We start from the raw sequence: 17066 nt of genomic DNA on the forward strand, positions 1-17066 counted from the left end.
AACTGGTTCTATGAGGTGAACTGTCAGCAGGCAGACGACGCAGCAAACGTGAGGAGCTTCCAGCTGCCAGCTAACTCCACCGGCACATGGCTGACCATGCTGAAGCCCAGACACAAGTACCAGTGCACGGTCCGACTGAGCAACTGGCCAGCGCGCCAGTCCTGCCCCATCATAAGCGCCTGGACACTCAGTGATGGTAAATAGTGGCTTAGTCTGTCTTTGAAATGAGGCAAATCTGGACTATAGGGGTGTGGGTCATCCTGCTGAAGGGTCTATATTCCCATGGGACTTAGATACAGCCTTCAAGGAACAGTAATGTACTGATACTATAACTCAGACAAGACAGGCAGGCTCCTTAGTGACCATTCTGCACGGTGAACGGACATATTTTCTGCAATAGCTCAGGTTGTGAGTTTGTGCCCCAGCGATGCCACAGCCATCCGTAAGTGTTACCCAAAAGGGAAAATGTCTGGCAAGGTTGTGTGATGGAGAGTCCTGGCTGGTGGGGAATTTGATTATAAAAACAAATTCATTTTATTTACAAAACAGAGATGCAGAACTAAAAATGTTTGACTCAACTAAGTTTGAATCAGCTCAAGAAAAGCCATTTAATCAGTTACATTACATTTAATCATTTTTAACAGTGCAGAGTAACAAGGACACTATTGGCTCTCTGCAGACTGTTGTGACTGAGTGTTGAGCTGCTAGTGTGCAATGAGGGGTTAACGGGGAAGGTTTAAAACCGTGAAAACTGTCCACTCTCCACAAAGACATTCGTGCAGCTTTCTGACTCAGTTTTGTAAATCATGTACATTTTCAAAAAAATACACTATATTGCCAAAAGTATTTGCTCGTCTGCTTCACACGCATATGAATTCAGGTGACATCCCATTCTTAAATCAAAGGGTTTAATATGATCGGCCCACCCTTTGCAGCTGTAACAGCTTCAACTTTTCTGGGAAGGCTTTCCACACGGGTTAGGAGTGTTTATGGGAATTTTTGACCGTTCTGTGCACTACGCCCCTCAGCATCCGCTGACCGCTCTGTCATTTTACGTGGCCGACCACTTCGTGGCTGAGTTGCTGTCGTTCCCAATCGCTTCCACTTTGTTATAATCCCACTGACAGTGGACTGTGGAATATTTAGCAGTGAGGAAATTTCACGACTGGACTTGCTGCACAGGTGGCGTCCGATCACGGTACCACGCTGGAATTCACTGAGCTCCTGAGAGCGACCCATTCTTTCACTAATGTCTGTAGAAGCAGTCTGCAGGCCTAGGGGCTCGGCTTTACACACCTGTGGCCGTGGAAGTGACTGGAACACCTGAATTCAGTGATTTGGATGGGGGAGTGAACACTTTTGGCAATATAGTGTATCTTCCATCAACATTATTTCGCTGTTTGTGGCATTATTCAGAACCTTCTCTGACTCCAAAATCCACGTCTGTCCTCTCACTCAGTGCCCCCTCCTGCTCCTTCCGATGTCTCTGCCTCCAACATCACCGACTCCGCCGCCATCATCTCCTGGACTGTCCCCGAGGGTCACTCCATCTCTAAGGTGATCATCCGGTACCAGGAGAGGGAGCAGGCTGACTACAGCCAGCAGGTAGAGTTGGGGGTGCAGGCAGGTCAGAACAACATGCAGTTCCAACTGCGTGGCCTCAAGCCCCATACCGACTACTGGCTGGAGATCTGGACCATCAATAACATGGGAGAGAGTGAGAAGAAAAAGGAGATCCCCCTGACAACCTCAGAGGAGAGCGCAAGTGAGTCTGGAACATTCATGTGCACTGAACATACGCTGGGAAACTTTACACCGATCAGGCATAACATGATGACCACCTCCTTGTCCACTTTATCAGCTCCACTTACTGTATAGCTGCACTCTGTAGTTCTACAGTTACAGACTGTAGTCCATCTGTTTCTCTGATACTCTGTTACCCTGTTCTTCAGTGGTCAGGACCCCCATGGACCATCACAGAGCAGGTACTATTTGGGTGGTGGGTCATTCTCAGCACTGCAGTAATGTGTGGTGTGGTGGTCTGAGTGGATCAGGCATAGCAGTTGCCTGGGAGCAGGTGGGGGTTAGGTGTCTTGCTTAAGGGCCTCAGTCACATCCTCTTGGCTCAGGGGATCGAACCAGCAACCTTCCGGTCACAAGGCTGGTTCCCTAACCTCCAGCCCACGACTGCCCCTGTTTTAGGTTGGTGGACTATTCTCAGTCCAGCAGCGACACTGAGGTGTTTAAAAACTCCAGCAGCACTGCTGTGTCTGATCCACTCAGACCAGCACAACACATACTAACACACCACCCCCACGTCAGTGTTACTGCAGTGCTGAGAATGACCCACCACCCAAATAGTACCTGCTCTGTGAGGGTCCAGGGGGGTCCTGACCGCTGAAGAACTTTTACTCGATTTGCTATTTCTACTTCTATTCTGATATTTCATCAAAGTAATAAAGACGGTTTTAGGAAACTTTACCCTCTTCTAGCTGGGAAAGCACTAAATTATGCAATGCAGGGTCCCACCAGGATCGGGCTGAGAAACGCGGCTCTTTCCACAGCCAGAAACTTCCTTCAAGAAAAGGAAAACCCTGTCAAAACTTGGTGGAATGCCAATGTTTGTATTTTTCAGATATAAAATCCATTCAGGACATAAATGTGTATCGGGAGATGTGAGATCGTGTTTCTAGGGCTCAGTTTAGTCAAGTAATGGCTTTAGCCCTGGTGTTTTGAAATGGCCCTTTGTGTGGTCATGAGGACTGGATTTTGACTCCCTGTGTTGGTGTGTCTAAGGGCTGTATGGCTTTGGTGCAGATGGAAATATGCTGTTTTATGCCATCTTGGGATCTGCTGGAATGACCTGTCTGACCATTCTGCTGGCCTTCTGCATCGTGCTCCAGTTGAAGAGAGCCTCCTTTCAGAGACGCATGGTACAACAGGCCTTTTACAACATTGTGTGTGTGGCCAGAGAATCAGTTCAGTGACCACTCCGACTCTCTCATGAATTATGATTCTGTTAACAAGAACACTTTTACAAATGAGTCCCTTAAATTTGGCTTTAAAAGTACATTTTTCTAATAATAATAAAAAAAGGAAAGATAAAAATGACAAACAGAAATTATTCCCATGTTATTTTCATTAAAAGTACTACTTGCAAATTTAAAAATCACATAAAAAAATTACATTTTTTAAAAATATATATTTTTTCCAATACCTTGTTGGCATACATTTTTCAATTTCATTTATGTAAACAAAATGCAGAAAAACAACCTTTTAAGCATTAAAGAAGAAACGTATATCATATCAGTGAAGCAGCAATGGTGAAGTATCTGAATGCACCGAGGTAAATAGTTAATATCTTGAAGATATATTGTTAGTAAAGGACTTATATTAAGTTGGTGGTATTGATATGTTACAGGAATAGGCTTCATATCGTACTTCCATTAAGCCAAACCCAACCCTGGCCCTATAATCCTAACCCTAACCCTAACACTAACCCTAACTCTAAACCTAATCCTAATCCTCACCCTGGCCCTAATCCTAACCCTAACCTTAATCTCAACCCAAAACCTCATCCTGACCCTCACCCTGGCCCTAATCCTGTCCTTGACCGCAACCCAAAACCCTAATTCAATTCCTCATCTTGGCCCTAATCCTAACCCTAATCTTAAATATCAACCCCAAACCTAACCCTATACCTCATCCTGGCCCGAATTCTAATCCTAATTATTACCTTAATCTCAACCCAATCTAATTATTAACCTAATCCTAATTATTACCTTAATCTCAACCCAATCTAATTATTAACCTAATCCTAATTATTACCTTAATCTCAACCCAATCTAATAATTAACCTAATCCTAATCTTAACCTCAACCCAAAACCTAATCCTATGCCTCATCCTGGTCCTAATCTGAATCCTAACCCTCACCCAAATCCTAATCCAGTGTATCTCCAGGTCCAGGCTGGTGTCAGTGTGTCTGTATCAGCTGGTGAGGACGTTGATGGTCTGAATTAAACCTGTTAATGTTCAGTTCCTCCCAGTTAAACATCCACAGACCTGAACTTGGACTCTGAATTCAGCAGATTACAAACACATTTTATTCACACAGCTAAATAAAGGCTCCCGATCATCTACTGAATGTTTTCACTGCTGCTGCACCACTGATACGGTGTGGATGTTACTGAGAGTCTTTTTGATCGTTTATTTCATCTATAAAGGAAAACTCAAAACAAAGCGTCACCAAAAAAAGAGATTCTGATTCTTTATTTTTGATTTTATTTATTTATTTTTTTACCTAACTTGTTTTCACACCCTCACATTTAATCTGTATTTTGGTGGCTCTTATCCCTCAGAGAGAGGAGCCCGTGGTCCAGTTCAGCTCCGACTCTCTGACCATGCCTAAAAAACCCCGCACCTCCACCCATTCCGTAGCCTATCCTACGCTGGACTGGAGCGACATCAAGTTCCAGGATGTGATTGGAGAAGGAAACTTTGGGCAAGTGCTGAAGGCTCGCATTAAGAAGGACGGCCTTAGGATGGACGCTGCCATCAAGAGGATGAAAGGTCAGGAGAGTCCTGCTAATGCGTAGATGAATTTAGGGTGAATTGACAATCGTGTACAATATCTTTGGTCCCACTTTAGACCGGGTCTCTAATAACTGTGTCGTTACACGTGAACAACATATGCAATAACGATGTAACTACTAACGCATTAGTCACTGTTACAGATGGAAAACGGAAGTACGGCTTATGTAATTACACAAATGTATCTTAACAAATGTGTGTAACAGCCTATTCTCTCATGTAATTACACAAGGGTAATATAATTGTAATTACATTGTAATCAAACTGGACCAGCATGCTTTAGAAGTTTGATTTAGGCAATAGTGCAGGTGGTGCACAGCCTATGTAATTACACATGTGTAACAACTTCAGTTTTGCTCAATTCAATTACACGTGTTTGTCTTCTACACAGGAACTTTCCTGTAGTTTAGTGTTTAAGTTGCACTCTAAAATAAGTGGACAGTTCCTGTGTAATTACAATGTAGGTACTATGCAGTGGTGATATAGGGAGGAATGCGGCTGGTTAGTGTAGTGGGTAACACCTCCGCCTTCTACGCTGTAGACTGGGGTTCAATCCCCCATCTGGGTAAACACCCCCTTCACTATTCCAATAAGAGTCCTTGGGCAAGACTCCCAACACCGCCTTCGCCTACTTGTGTAAAATGATCAACTTGTAAGTCGCTCTGGATAAGAGCGTCAGCCAAACGCCATAAATGTAAATGTAAATGAATGCAACTCATTTAATTAAAGATAAGATAAAAGATAAGGGGGCGTCTGCTCTACTATTACACATACATACAGAATGTTTACAGTGTCACAGCACTGGCAACATAAATGCTGGGTAAACGTGAGGAAAGCTGGCAGATACAGTGTAATATCAGACTCAGAATCCTTTATTGATCCCAGAGGGAAACTGCAGTTGTTACAGTTGCAGCCATTTATGTAAAACAATAAACACTTTAATCATTTAAAACAAAGGTAAAGAGAGATTTGCAATATGTACACGAGATTTGAGTTCTTATGAATACAGTAAAGTGGCGGTGACTGTGATACTAAATATTAAACATCTAGTATAAAGCAGTTCAAATTTGTACCTTTGTAATAATGTCTTAATGTACGTTATTACATACGTCCCTTTACCACTGGGGAAAAAACACGCTGTTCCAGTCTGATTACAGCGTAATTACGCTTATGTTATTACCCTTGTGTAATCACATGAGCGAGAAGAGGCTGTTACAGCTATTAAGATGATAAGATTATAATTACATCAGGTGTATGGCAGGAATCCATCTGTAACAGTCCTAAATCATTAGTAGTTACATTGTTGTTGCATATGTTGTTCACATGTAATTACACAGTTATTAGAGACAGTTAATATAAAGGGCAACCGCTTATCCCCCCCAGCAGTAACAGGAAGTCTGTAATAATGAACATTAAGACATTATTACACTGTATCTGCCAGCTTTCCTCACGTTTAGCCAGCAGTCTGTAATGAGACAGAACAGCAGACGCCCCTTATATTGACATGGAACTGTTATAACATTTAATAAACGTGTTGCATTTCCACCCAAAGCAATGTCTATATTACCCCTCTATTATTACACAGTACTTACATAATAACAACACAGGAACTGCCCACTTATTTTAGAGTGCAGTGGTGGACGGTAACTGAGTAACTGAGTAACTGAGTAACTGAGTAAGTGTAATTAGTTTCTGTACTTTAGTATTTTTGGTGTATCTGTACTGAAGTTTCTCCGTTCTGGGCGACTTTTTCCTTTCACTCCACTACATTTCAGAGTCTAATATCCGACTTTTTCCTCCTACATTTTGAGAAATCTGTGGTTCCTTTTGGTTTCTGTGTGTATAAAAACGTAACATGTCAAAACGAAAGAAGCACAAAGCCAGAGCACCAATCAGGGCCCAGCGGTCACTTTGTTTAGAGCTGGTTTTGACCTGTTGGTCAGACCGACCCAGTGCAGCACGCGGTTCAACGTCAGCGCAGCAGCGTAAAACTTTGGGAGAGTCTGTTCAACATAAATGATGAACTAACCTAACTTTGTGTAAATAGAGCTCAATATAGAAATATGTCCACATATGCAGTCGAGACTGACGCGGCTTTTTTCTGAATTTCTACAAACACCATTTCATTTTATAGTAAATGAGTTTGGGCTGGTTTATGTTTATGAACAGACGCCTACAGATCAACATAGTAAAGGAGCTCATCTGTGATCCTGAGTTTAAAGCCAGTTTTTATTCAACTTAAACTTGGAACTAAGTTGTAAATAAATCTGAAACTGAAACTTTGCTTGTGTGTAAAAAGTGATTTCAGAGCCACTCGGTTCTCCCTGATGGAAACTGTTTACCTTCAGTGTTTTGTGCTTCTGATCATTTTAATAGACGTCAGCGTCACTAATTAATGACGTTCTATTAAAAGACTGGTTTACCAAGAGAGACGCTGGAGGACTTTCACCTGAAATGAGTTCATGAAGCCAGTCTGGTTATAAAAATGATAACAGGACATCAGAGCCAGAATTCCTCTTTTAGTACTTTTACTTTATACTTAAGTACATTTGAAGGTAAGTACTTTAGTACTTTTACTCAAGTGGAGGTCTAAAGGGAGGAACTTCTACTTTTACTGGAGTGATATTTTACCTTGGGGGTCTCGACTTTAACTCCAGTACAGGGTTTGTGTTCTTCGTCCAGCTCTGTTAGAGTGTAACTTTAACTCTACACTACAGGAAAGTTCCTGTGTAGAAGAGACACTTGTGTTATTACATGAAGCAAAACTGAAGTTGATGCACTAATAATTCCATAGGCTGTACTTCTATAATCCATCTCTAACAGTGACTTAATCATCAGTAGTTACAGTGTTGTTGCAGATGTTGTTCATGTGTAACTACACAGTTATTAGAGACAATATAAACTGGGACCATATCCTTGTCCTGATGTGATGGCTGCTGTTGAGAACATTAGCATTATAGAGATGCAAACACTCAGGAGAATTCAAAGGATTTACTCAGATGGTCTTTGTTTTCCTGTCTCTCAGAATATGCCTCTAAGGATGACCACAGGGACTTTGCAGGGGAGCTGGAGGTGCTGTGTAAGCTAGGCCATCACCCAAACATCATCAACCTGCTGGGGGCCTGCGAACACAGAGGTGGGCATTCCACTACAATCTTTCACAGCAGTGTTTCTCAATCCTGGTCCTGGAGGCCCACTGTGCTGCACATTTGAAAGAGTAGCCAGCCTTGCTTCAAATGAACGCATCTTTCCGAACTGGAAAAATGTCATTTAAATCGTGATCAGTTCCGCCTCTGCAGCGCCCCTCTGGTTCGACTCTGCTGTAGGCGCGGATAACGTGTCTTCGTATCAAAGTACAAGGACGCGTCACGGTATGCAAATCTGTCAACCACCGTTACCGCCCCCTGACGACGCCCTACTTGTGCCCAGAGCTAGATGGCTCTGCTCGAGCCGTGCTCACAAATATGAAACCAAACGAGCCATTTTGGATGTTTCCCCATATATATCGTCTCATTGCATTTAGGCCCAATTCCGTTTCTTCTTTTTACCCCTACCTCTTGTTTTCGAGTGTCACCTTAACCCCTGGAACTGAGTTACAAGAGATAGTGGTTGAGATCTTCCCTCTGAAATGAGACCCTCTAATAAAAGAGCATCACTTCATTAACAGCTACTAGCGCCGCTCTGTAGGCGACCCTGCCCGTCTGCAGGGACAGCAGAGGAGGGGAAAGTTCAGCTCCTCACTGCTGGGCTTTAGATACATTTAGGGATCATACGCCTTCAAAGAGGGGGGCAGTTATTTATTATCACCCCCCCAATTCTTCAGTGATGTGAAGCTGAAATCAGAGATTCTCCAGATTCTTGCTCGAATTATCCCGTTCCACCTTAAATGGAACAGCAGTTACATTCTGGCACTTGAGGTGTCAGAACAGCTTCACTATTTAAGGTGGAACAGGAAAGTTAGTTAGCTAGATACCGAGACATTAGTCTACTTTTAGCAATGTTTTTTGCTTGTTATGAGGAAAACGACCAACGTACATTGAAATGACATTAAACTAATATAAAACAATGGTTATCGTAACTTCTTAAATGAGAAAATTCGCACATTTGTGGGTTTCTTTGGTTGCTTGTGCTCGATCTGGCTGATTTTTCTTTCTCATAACACTTTGGAGTCTCTGAAAAACCTTTGTTTGCAAGCCCATGCATCCCTATCACTTCGCCCTACCCCTCTATCTGAACAAAAATTGTGACACCCTGCCCCTAGACTTGAAAATGACTTGACATGCACCTCTGTGGCTCTCCCTTAGGTTATCTGTATTTGGCCATTGAATATGCTCCACATGGCAACCTGCTGGACTTCTTGAGGAAGAGCCGCGTTCTGGAGACTGACCCGGCCTTTGCCATTGCCAACAGCACAGCCTCCACACTGTCTTCTCAACAGCTGCTCCATTTTGCTGCAGATGTGGCCCGAGGGATGGATTACCTGAGCCAGAAACAGGTGAGGGCAGATGGTGTTTGTAGCAGACATCCAGACGCATTCAGCAGAGGTTTTTGAGAGAATCATTGGATGAGCCTTTAAGCATTTTTAATCTAAAATGAGAAAAAAGTAACACAAATAAGCAAAGATGGGGGCTAGAGTCAGTGACAAGAGTCTGCATGTCAACTGACTCATGATTTGACTTGAAAAATAATAATACATCAGGCTACAAACCTCAAGCTTGAGACTTGACTTGGACTTGCATCACAGAAACCCAAGACTCGACAAAGACTTGCACATTAGAAACTTGAGTTTTAACTTGAAATCGCACTTCGAAAGACTTAAAATTTGACTCTCACTGCAGAGACTCGAAACTTGACGTGAACTTGCATCCCAGAGATTTGAGACTTGACTCAGACTCACACCTCAGAGCCTCAAGATTCAACTCAGACTTGTATCCCATAGACTCAAGACCAGACTTGGACTCACATCTCAAAGATTCAAGACTTGACTTGGACTTGCATCTCGGATGCTCAAGACTTGGCCTGCGCTCCAGAGTTTGAACTTGACTTGTACTCATTCCTCAGGCACTCAATACCCGAGATTCAGGACTTGATTCAGACTCCCATCTCAGACACGCAAGACTCAACTTAGACCCCCAAGACTGAGACGTGACTTAGACTCACCCTTCAGAGACATGAGATTTGACTTTGGCAAGTCTGGAGACTCACCAAGACTTGCACATCAGATGCTTGAGACATAACTCGAATGCACACTTTGGAGACTTGACTTGGACTTGCACCTCAGAGACTCAACATTAGACTTAGACTTGAATGCCAGAGATTCAAGACTTGACTTGGACTCCCATCTCAGACACTCAAGACATCGACTCACCCTCCCAAGACTGACACCCCAGAAATCCATACTCCACACAGACTCACCTCCCACAGATTTGAGACACGGCACGATCTCGCAGGTAAGACATTCAAGACTCAACTCAGACCCTCACGCCAGAAACTTGAGACTTGAGCACATATTTGTGGACTACCATGGTTCATATGTGATCTGTTGAGATCGAGCTGTTAAAATATGGCCATCTTGTAGTTTATCCACAGAGACTTAGCAGCCAGAAACATCCTGGTGGGGGAGAACTTTGTTGCGAAGATTGCAGATTTCGGCCTCTCGCGAGGGCAGGAGGTGTATGTGAAAAAAACAATGGTAATTAATGTGTAGACACACATTTTCTACTTTGGTATAATAAATAATAATAATAAAATAAAGGTAATTAATAACATGATTATGTTGGATGATAATCAGTCCTCTTAATATGTTTAGCTGGCTGGGGTAAACAAACTGTTGCCTTTTCTTATCTACAGGGTCGTTTACCGGTGCGATGGATGGCCATTGAGTCTCTGAACTACAGTGTGTATACAACCAACAGTGATGTGTAAGAGTCTTTGTCAGCAAGAGCTTTAAGTTGAAAAGTAGTAAACATACATTTATGGAATTTGGCAGACAGAGTGACAAAGTGACCTGTAATTATATATATAATAATATATAACAGAAGTAGGGAAATGTAGTGTTAGCAGTCTTGCCCAAGGATTCTTGTTGATTAAGCATGGTGCTGGAAACTGAACCTCAGTTTGCTGGGTGCAGTGCAGCCACGTTTACATGCAGCATAATAATCCTTTAATAATCTGACTAACAGCTCAATCAGAATAGACTACATCCATGTAAACACCTCAATCAGAATAGTCTAGTCCAAATAAGGCCATTCAGAATCCAATTTCTATCTGATTGAACGAGGTGGGTAAACCTGTAAATAATCCGTTAAATAGAAGAATAATATCCGTGTAAACGCCTGTATCCGATTACATTCCCTATCAGAAAGTTTAAGTCCGTTCTGCATGAGCGTCGCATCACAGTGAGAGTTTATACCGTTCAACACGCCGGAGCAGAAACTGGTCTGCAGAGGAGACGAAGTTCATGCTCTGATCTTTAAAAGACGGCGGTGGGACGTCTGGATGTCCAGATTACCTTTAGTAATTCTGATTACCTGTAGTGCGCATGTAAACGGAGAACTACACTACACTACACTACACTACACTACACTGCACTACACTGCACTACACTACACTACACTACAGTACACTACACTGCACTACACTACACTACACTACACTACACTACACTACAGTACACTACACTAACTACACTACACTACACTACACTACACTAACTACACTGCACTACACTGCACTACACTACACTACACTACACTACACTACACTGCACTACACTGCACTACACTACACTACAGTACACTACACTGCACTACACTACACTACACTACACTACACTACAGTACACTACACTAACTACACTACACTACACTACACTACACTAACTACACTGCACTACACTACACTACACTACACTACACTACACTGCACTACACTGCACTACACTACACTACAGTACACTACACTGCACTACACTACACTACACTACACTACACTACACTACAGTACACTACACTAACTACACTACACTACACTACACTACACTAACTACACTGCACTACACTGCACTACACTACACTACACTACACTACACTACAGTACACTACACTACACTACACTACACTGCACTACACTACACTACACTAACTACACTACACTGCACTACACTGCACTACACTACACTACACTACACTACACTACACTAACTACACTACACTACACTGCACTACACTGCACTACACTACACTACACTACAGTACACTACACTGCACTACACTACACTACAGTACACTACACTACACTACACTACACTACACTACAGTACACTACACTAACTACACTACACTACACTACACTACACTAACTACACTGCACTACACTGCACTACACTACACTACACTACAGTACACTACACTACACTACAGTACACTACACTACACTAACTACACTACACTACACTGCACTACACTACACTACACTACACTAAACTACACTACACTACACTAACTACACTACACTGCACTGCACTACACTACACTACACTACACTACACTACACTACACTAACTACACTACACTACACTACACTACACTAACTACACTACACTACACTGCACTACACTACACTACACTACACTAAACTACACTAAACTACACTACACTACACTACACTAACTACACTACACTACACTACACTACACTGCACTACACTACACTACACTACACTACACTACACTAACTACACTACACTACACTACACTACATTAACTACACTACACTACACTAACTACACTACACTACACTACACTACACTACACTACACTAACTAAACTACACTACACTACACTAACTACACTACACTGCACTACACTACACTACACTACACTACATTAACTACACTACACTACACTAACTACACTACACTACACTACACTACACTACACTACACTACACTACACTAACTACGCTACACTACATTACACTACACTACACTACACTACACTAACTACACTACACTACACTACACTACACTGCACTACACTACACTACACTAACTACACTACACTGCACTACACTAACTACACTACACTAACTACACTACACTACACTACACTACACTAACTACACTACACTGCACTAACTACACTGCACTAACTACACTGCACTACACTAACTACACTACACTACACTACACTACACTACACTACACTAACTACACTACACTACACTGCACTAACTGCACTACACTTACGCCACTACACTACACTACACTACACTAACTACAGTACACTACACTACACTAACTACACTACACTACACTACACTGCACTACACTAACTACACTACACTACACTAACTACACTAACTCCACTACACTACACTACACTACACTAACTACAGTACACTACACTACACTGCACTACACTAACTACACTACACTACACTACACTAACTCCACTACACTAACTACAGTACACTAACTACACTAACTACACTATACTACACTAACTACAGTACACTACACTACACTAACTACACTACACTAACTCCACTACACTACACTACACTACACTAACTACAGTACAGTACACTACACTACACTACACTACACTACACTAACTACAGTACACTACACTACACTACACTACACTACACTACACTAACTACAGTACACTACACTACACTACACTAACTACAGTACACTACACTAACTACACTACACTACACTACACTACACCATCTACACTACACTAACTCCACTACACTACACTACACTACACTAACTACAGTACAGTACAGTACACTACACTACACTACACTACACTACACTAACTACAGTACACTACACTACACTACACTACACTACACTACACTAACTACAGTACAGTACACTACACTACACTACACTACACTACACTAACTACAGTACACTACACTACACTAACTACACTACACTACACTACACTACACTACACTACACTAACTACAGTACAATACACTACACTAACTACACTACACTACACTACACTACACTACACTAACTACACTACACTAACTCCACTACACTACACTGCACTGCACTACACTACACTACACTACACTAACTACAGTACACTACACTACACTAACTACACTACACTACACTACACTAACTACACTACACTACACTAACTCCACTACACTACACTACACTACACTAACTACAGTACACTAACTCCACTACACTACACTACACTACACTAACCACACTACACTAACTCCACTACACTACACTACACTACACTAACTACAGTACACTACACTACACTACACTACACTAACTCCACTACACTACACTACACTACACTAACTACAGTACACTACACTACACTACACTACACTAACTCCACTACACTACACTACACTACACTAACTACAGTACACTACAGTACACTACACTACAGTACACTACACTACACTAACTACTTTATAAAAGTTGTAGGGCATGTAAACAGAGTGTGTAGAGGCTAGAGTTTGGTCTGATGGTCAGGTGGTCCAGTCACACTCTGTCTTCCTCATGCAGTTTTCTCACTTTTTCAGATGGTCATATGGAGTTCTTCTGTGGGAGGTGGTGAGTTTAGGTATATTCACACTCTGGAGTCTTTTCAGTTGGACAGTGATATCTAGATACTTCTGCAGAGTCTGAGAACAGTAGTCCTGTTACAGACTTGAAGAAGTGTGTCATGGTCTTAAGAACTATTCAGACGGGATTAGTTTCACATGAAAAAGTAGTCTTTAGCAGGCTGTCTGAATCCACCATGCCATGAAAACAGTGCATAAATCAAGTAGCCATTCCCGCCCCAGTCATGTGCACCAAGATTTCCTAGCGTGTGCAAATTGACCATAAACATTAAAATGATATCTCCACACCTCCCCTTGGAAACGTACGGAGCCCCCGAAGAGACGTGGTGTAGTTCATTTTAGCCGAAAGGGACATGTTGTTTTTTTTAAGGTAAAAATCTGGTACACACCACATACTATCAGCTGAGCACCCAATACTATCAGGTGAGCATGCAATACTGCAAGGTGAGCACCAGATACCATCAGGTGAGCATGCGATACTATCAATTGAGCACCAGATACTATTAAGTGAGAACCAGATATTATCAGGAGAGCACCAGATGCTATCAAGTGAGCACCACATACTATCAAGTGAGAACCTGATACTATGTGGTGAGCACCAGATACTATCAGGTGAGCATCCGATGCTGTCAAGTGAACAGCCTACGTTTAGCTCTATCTCTTTGAAAGGGACAAATTGGTAAATTATTAAGGTTTTTATAGCTCACCACATAGTATCTGGTGCTCACTTGAGAGTTTTCAGGTGCTCACCAGATTTTTACCCACAAAAAAATTCACCATGACCCTTTCACTAAAAAAAATCACCATGTTGCTTCAGGGGCTCCATAGAAACTAATCCCATTTGAATATTGTTTCAGAGGAGATTTTCTTGTCTAAGTTAAATATTTTGATTACAACTTGCTTAAAATGATCTGAATGACGTTAATATGTGTTTTGGGCTAATGCCGGTTTGCAGGCGGGACGCCGTACTGTGGCATGACTTGTGCTGAGCTTTACGAGAAACTGCCCCAGGGCTACCGTCTGGAAAAACCCCTCAACTGTGACGACGAAGTGTAAGTGTGTTGCACTTGGTGTGTGTGAGAAAGAGAACCATTTCCTGCTTACACAGTTATTTGCATGGAGAGAAGGTTCTTCAGACTGAAGGAGAATGTGTTGAAAATTCTGAAAATGATGCTGTGTAGCAACAAAAAGTGTTCTGCTATCGTTACAATCTCAAGCCTGCATGCAATACAGAACCCCTTTTGGTGCTATATAGCACTATTCTCAAAAAGAACCATATACAACACATTCTCCATCAGTCTGGAGAACCATTTCACCATGTAAAGATCTCAATTAAGCTAATCTAATCTTATTTGGAGCTGGATTGGACTTTATTGTGCTCTTGAATTGTCTTGAAGTCTCACTCTGTCTCTCTCTCTCTCTCTCTCTCTCTCTCTCTCTCTCTCTCTCTCACTCACTCTCCCTCTCTCTCTGCTCTTTCTTTCTCTCTCCCCCTCTCACTCTCTCTCTCTCTCTCCCTCTCTCTCCCCCTCTCACTCTCTCACTCTCTCTCCTCTTTCTTTCTCTCTCCCTCTCTCTCTCTCTCTCTCTCTCTCTCTCTCTCTCTCTCTCTCCCTCTCTCTCTCCCTCTCTCTCTCCCCCTCTCTCTCTCCTCTCTCCCCCTCTCTCTCACTCTCTCTCTGTCTCGCTCTCTCTCTCTCTCTCTCTGCTCTTTCTTTCTCTCACCCCCTCTCACTCTCTCTCTCTCACTCTCTCTCCTCTTTCTTTCTCTCTCCCCCTCTCTCTCCCTCTCTCCCTCTCTCTCTCCCCCTCTCTCTCTCCTCTTTCTCTCACTCTCTCTCTCTCATCCCCCCTCTCTCCTCTTTCTCTCTCCCTCTCTCTCTCCTCCCCCCCTCTGTCTCTCTCTCTCTAGCTATGAGCTAATGAGGCAGTGTTGGAGAGAGAAGCCCTATGAAAGGCCCTCGTTTGCTCAGATCCTGATGTCCCTCAACCGCATGCTAGAGGAGAGAAAGGTAAATCAGGCGAAGCAGGATTGTTTAACTTTATCTCAAAGTTTGCCTACTGTATCTCACGTATCTCACCCTTCTTTCTCCCGCAGACGTATGTAAACACTACGCTGTATGAGAAATTCACCTACGCGGGCATTGACTGCTCTGCTGAGGAGGCCGGCTGATCCCAGGCCCCTTCTGCGCTCCTGTGTAGTGGACATGTATCATAAGGGTATCAAAGTTTATGCAATCCTATGATCAGGATTCACGGACTACAATTCTTTTGCACACATTGTGTATTCCAGTATTATGATTACGAGCAGAGAAATATCAGATCATACTGAATGTCAGTGTTTATTCTTGTTTGTTGGTGTGAAATTGGCTGTAAAATGTGATTTTCCTGTGTGAGTGGGTTGATCTGAGTGTTGTGTGTTACAGTATTAAACTTGCTTTCGGGTGCTGCAAGCACAAACTGTAGATGTTTATCAGAAATCCTGAGCTGGAGACGGGAGCCGTTTTGTATCCTGTGGAAAGACTAAGCTTTGGAGTGCTACTGTATATGGCGCATTGTGCAAACGTTGGAAAACTTTACTCTGATGATTTTTAAGGGACCAATAAACTTTTTATTGTGAAATATAATCTGGTTGGTGAGCAAATTGTGGATTGTGAAATACCAGTGCTAACATAACTCAAATAAGTAATATTGAATCCAGACATGGAGTGGAAGATGTGGAAAGAGAGAGAGAGAGAGAGAGAGAGAGAGAGAGAGAGAGAGAGAGAGAGAGAAAAAGAACAGATTTCCCACCTTGTCTTTCCACTCACTGGCCACTTTAATAGAAACACCTACCTTGTCCTTCCGCTCACTGGCCA

The 17066-nt window shown here is 42.5% G+C and overlaps 1 protein-coding gene across 1 annotated transcript in view; it reads left to right on the forward strand.

Moving 5' to 3' along the window:
* Positions 1 to 16835, forward strand: part of tek (TEK tyrosine kinase, endothelial) — a 61407-nt gene extending 44572 nt beyond the window's left edge. Inside the window, exons 12-23 of the mRNA XM_017688044.2 lie at positions 1 to 196; positions 1460 to 1765; positions 2797 to 2933; positions 4360 to 4570; positions 7617 to 7727; positions 8896 to 9086; positions 10170 to 10283; positions 10442 to 10512; positions 14167 to 14207; positions 15164 to 15260; positions 16121 to 16220; positions 16307 to 16835. The exon at positions 1 to 196 is cut by the window's left edge and continues 98 nt beyond it. Coding sequence (XP_017543533.1) covers positions 1 to 196; positions 1460 to 1765; positions 2797 to 2933; positions 4360 to 4570; positions 7617 to 7727; positions 8896 to 9086; positions 10170 to 10283; positions 10442 to 10512; positions 14167 to 14207; positions 15164 to 15260; positions 16121 to 16220; positions 16307 to 16381 — 1650 coding nt within the window. The 3' untranslated portion in view covers positions 16382 to 16835. The remainder of the gene's footprint in view (positions 197 to 1459; positions 1766 to 2796; positions 2934 to 4359; positions 4571 to 7616; positions 7728 to 8895; positions 9087 to 10169; positions 10284 to 10441; positions 10513 to 14166; positions 14208 to 15163; positions 15261 to 16120; positions 16221 to 16306) is intronic.
* The last annotated feature ends 231 nt before the right edge of the window (positions 16836 to 17066 follow it).

The sequence above is a fragment of the Pygocentrus nattereri genome, chromosome 23 (genome assembly GCF_015220715.1).
Source record: "Pygocentrus nattereri isolate fPygNat1 chromosome 23, fPygNat1.pri, whole genome shotgun sequence".
In the NCBI taxonomy this organism is placed as follows: Eukaryota; Metazoa; Chordata; class Actinopteri; order Characiformes; family Serrasalmidae; genus Pygocentrus; species Pygocentrus nattereri.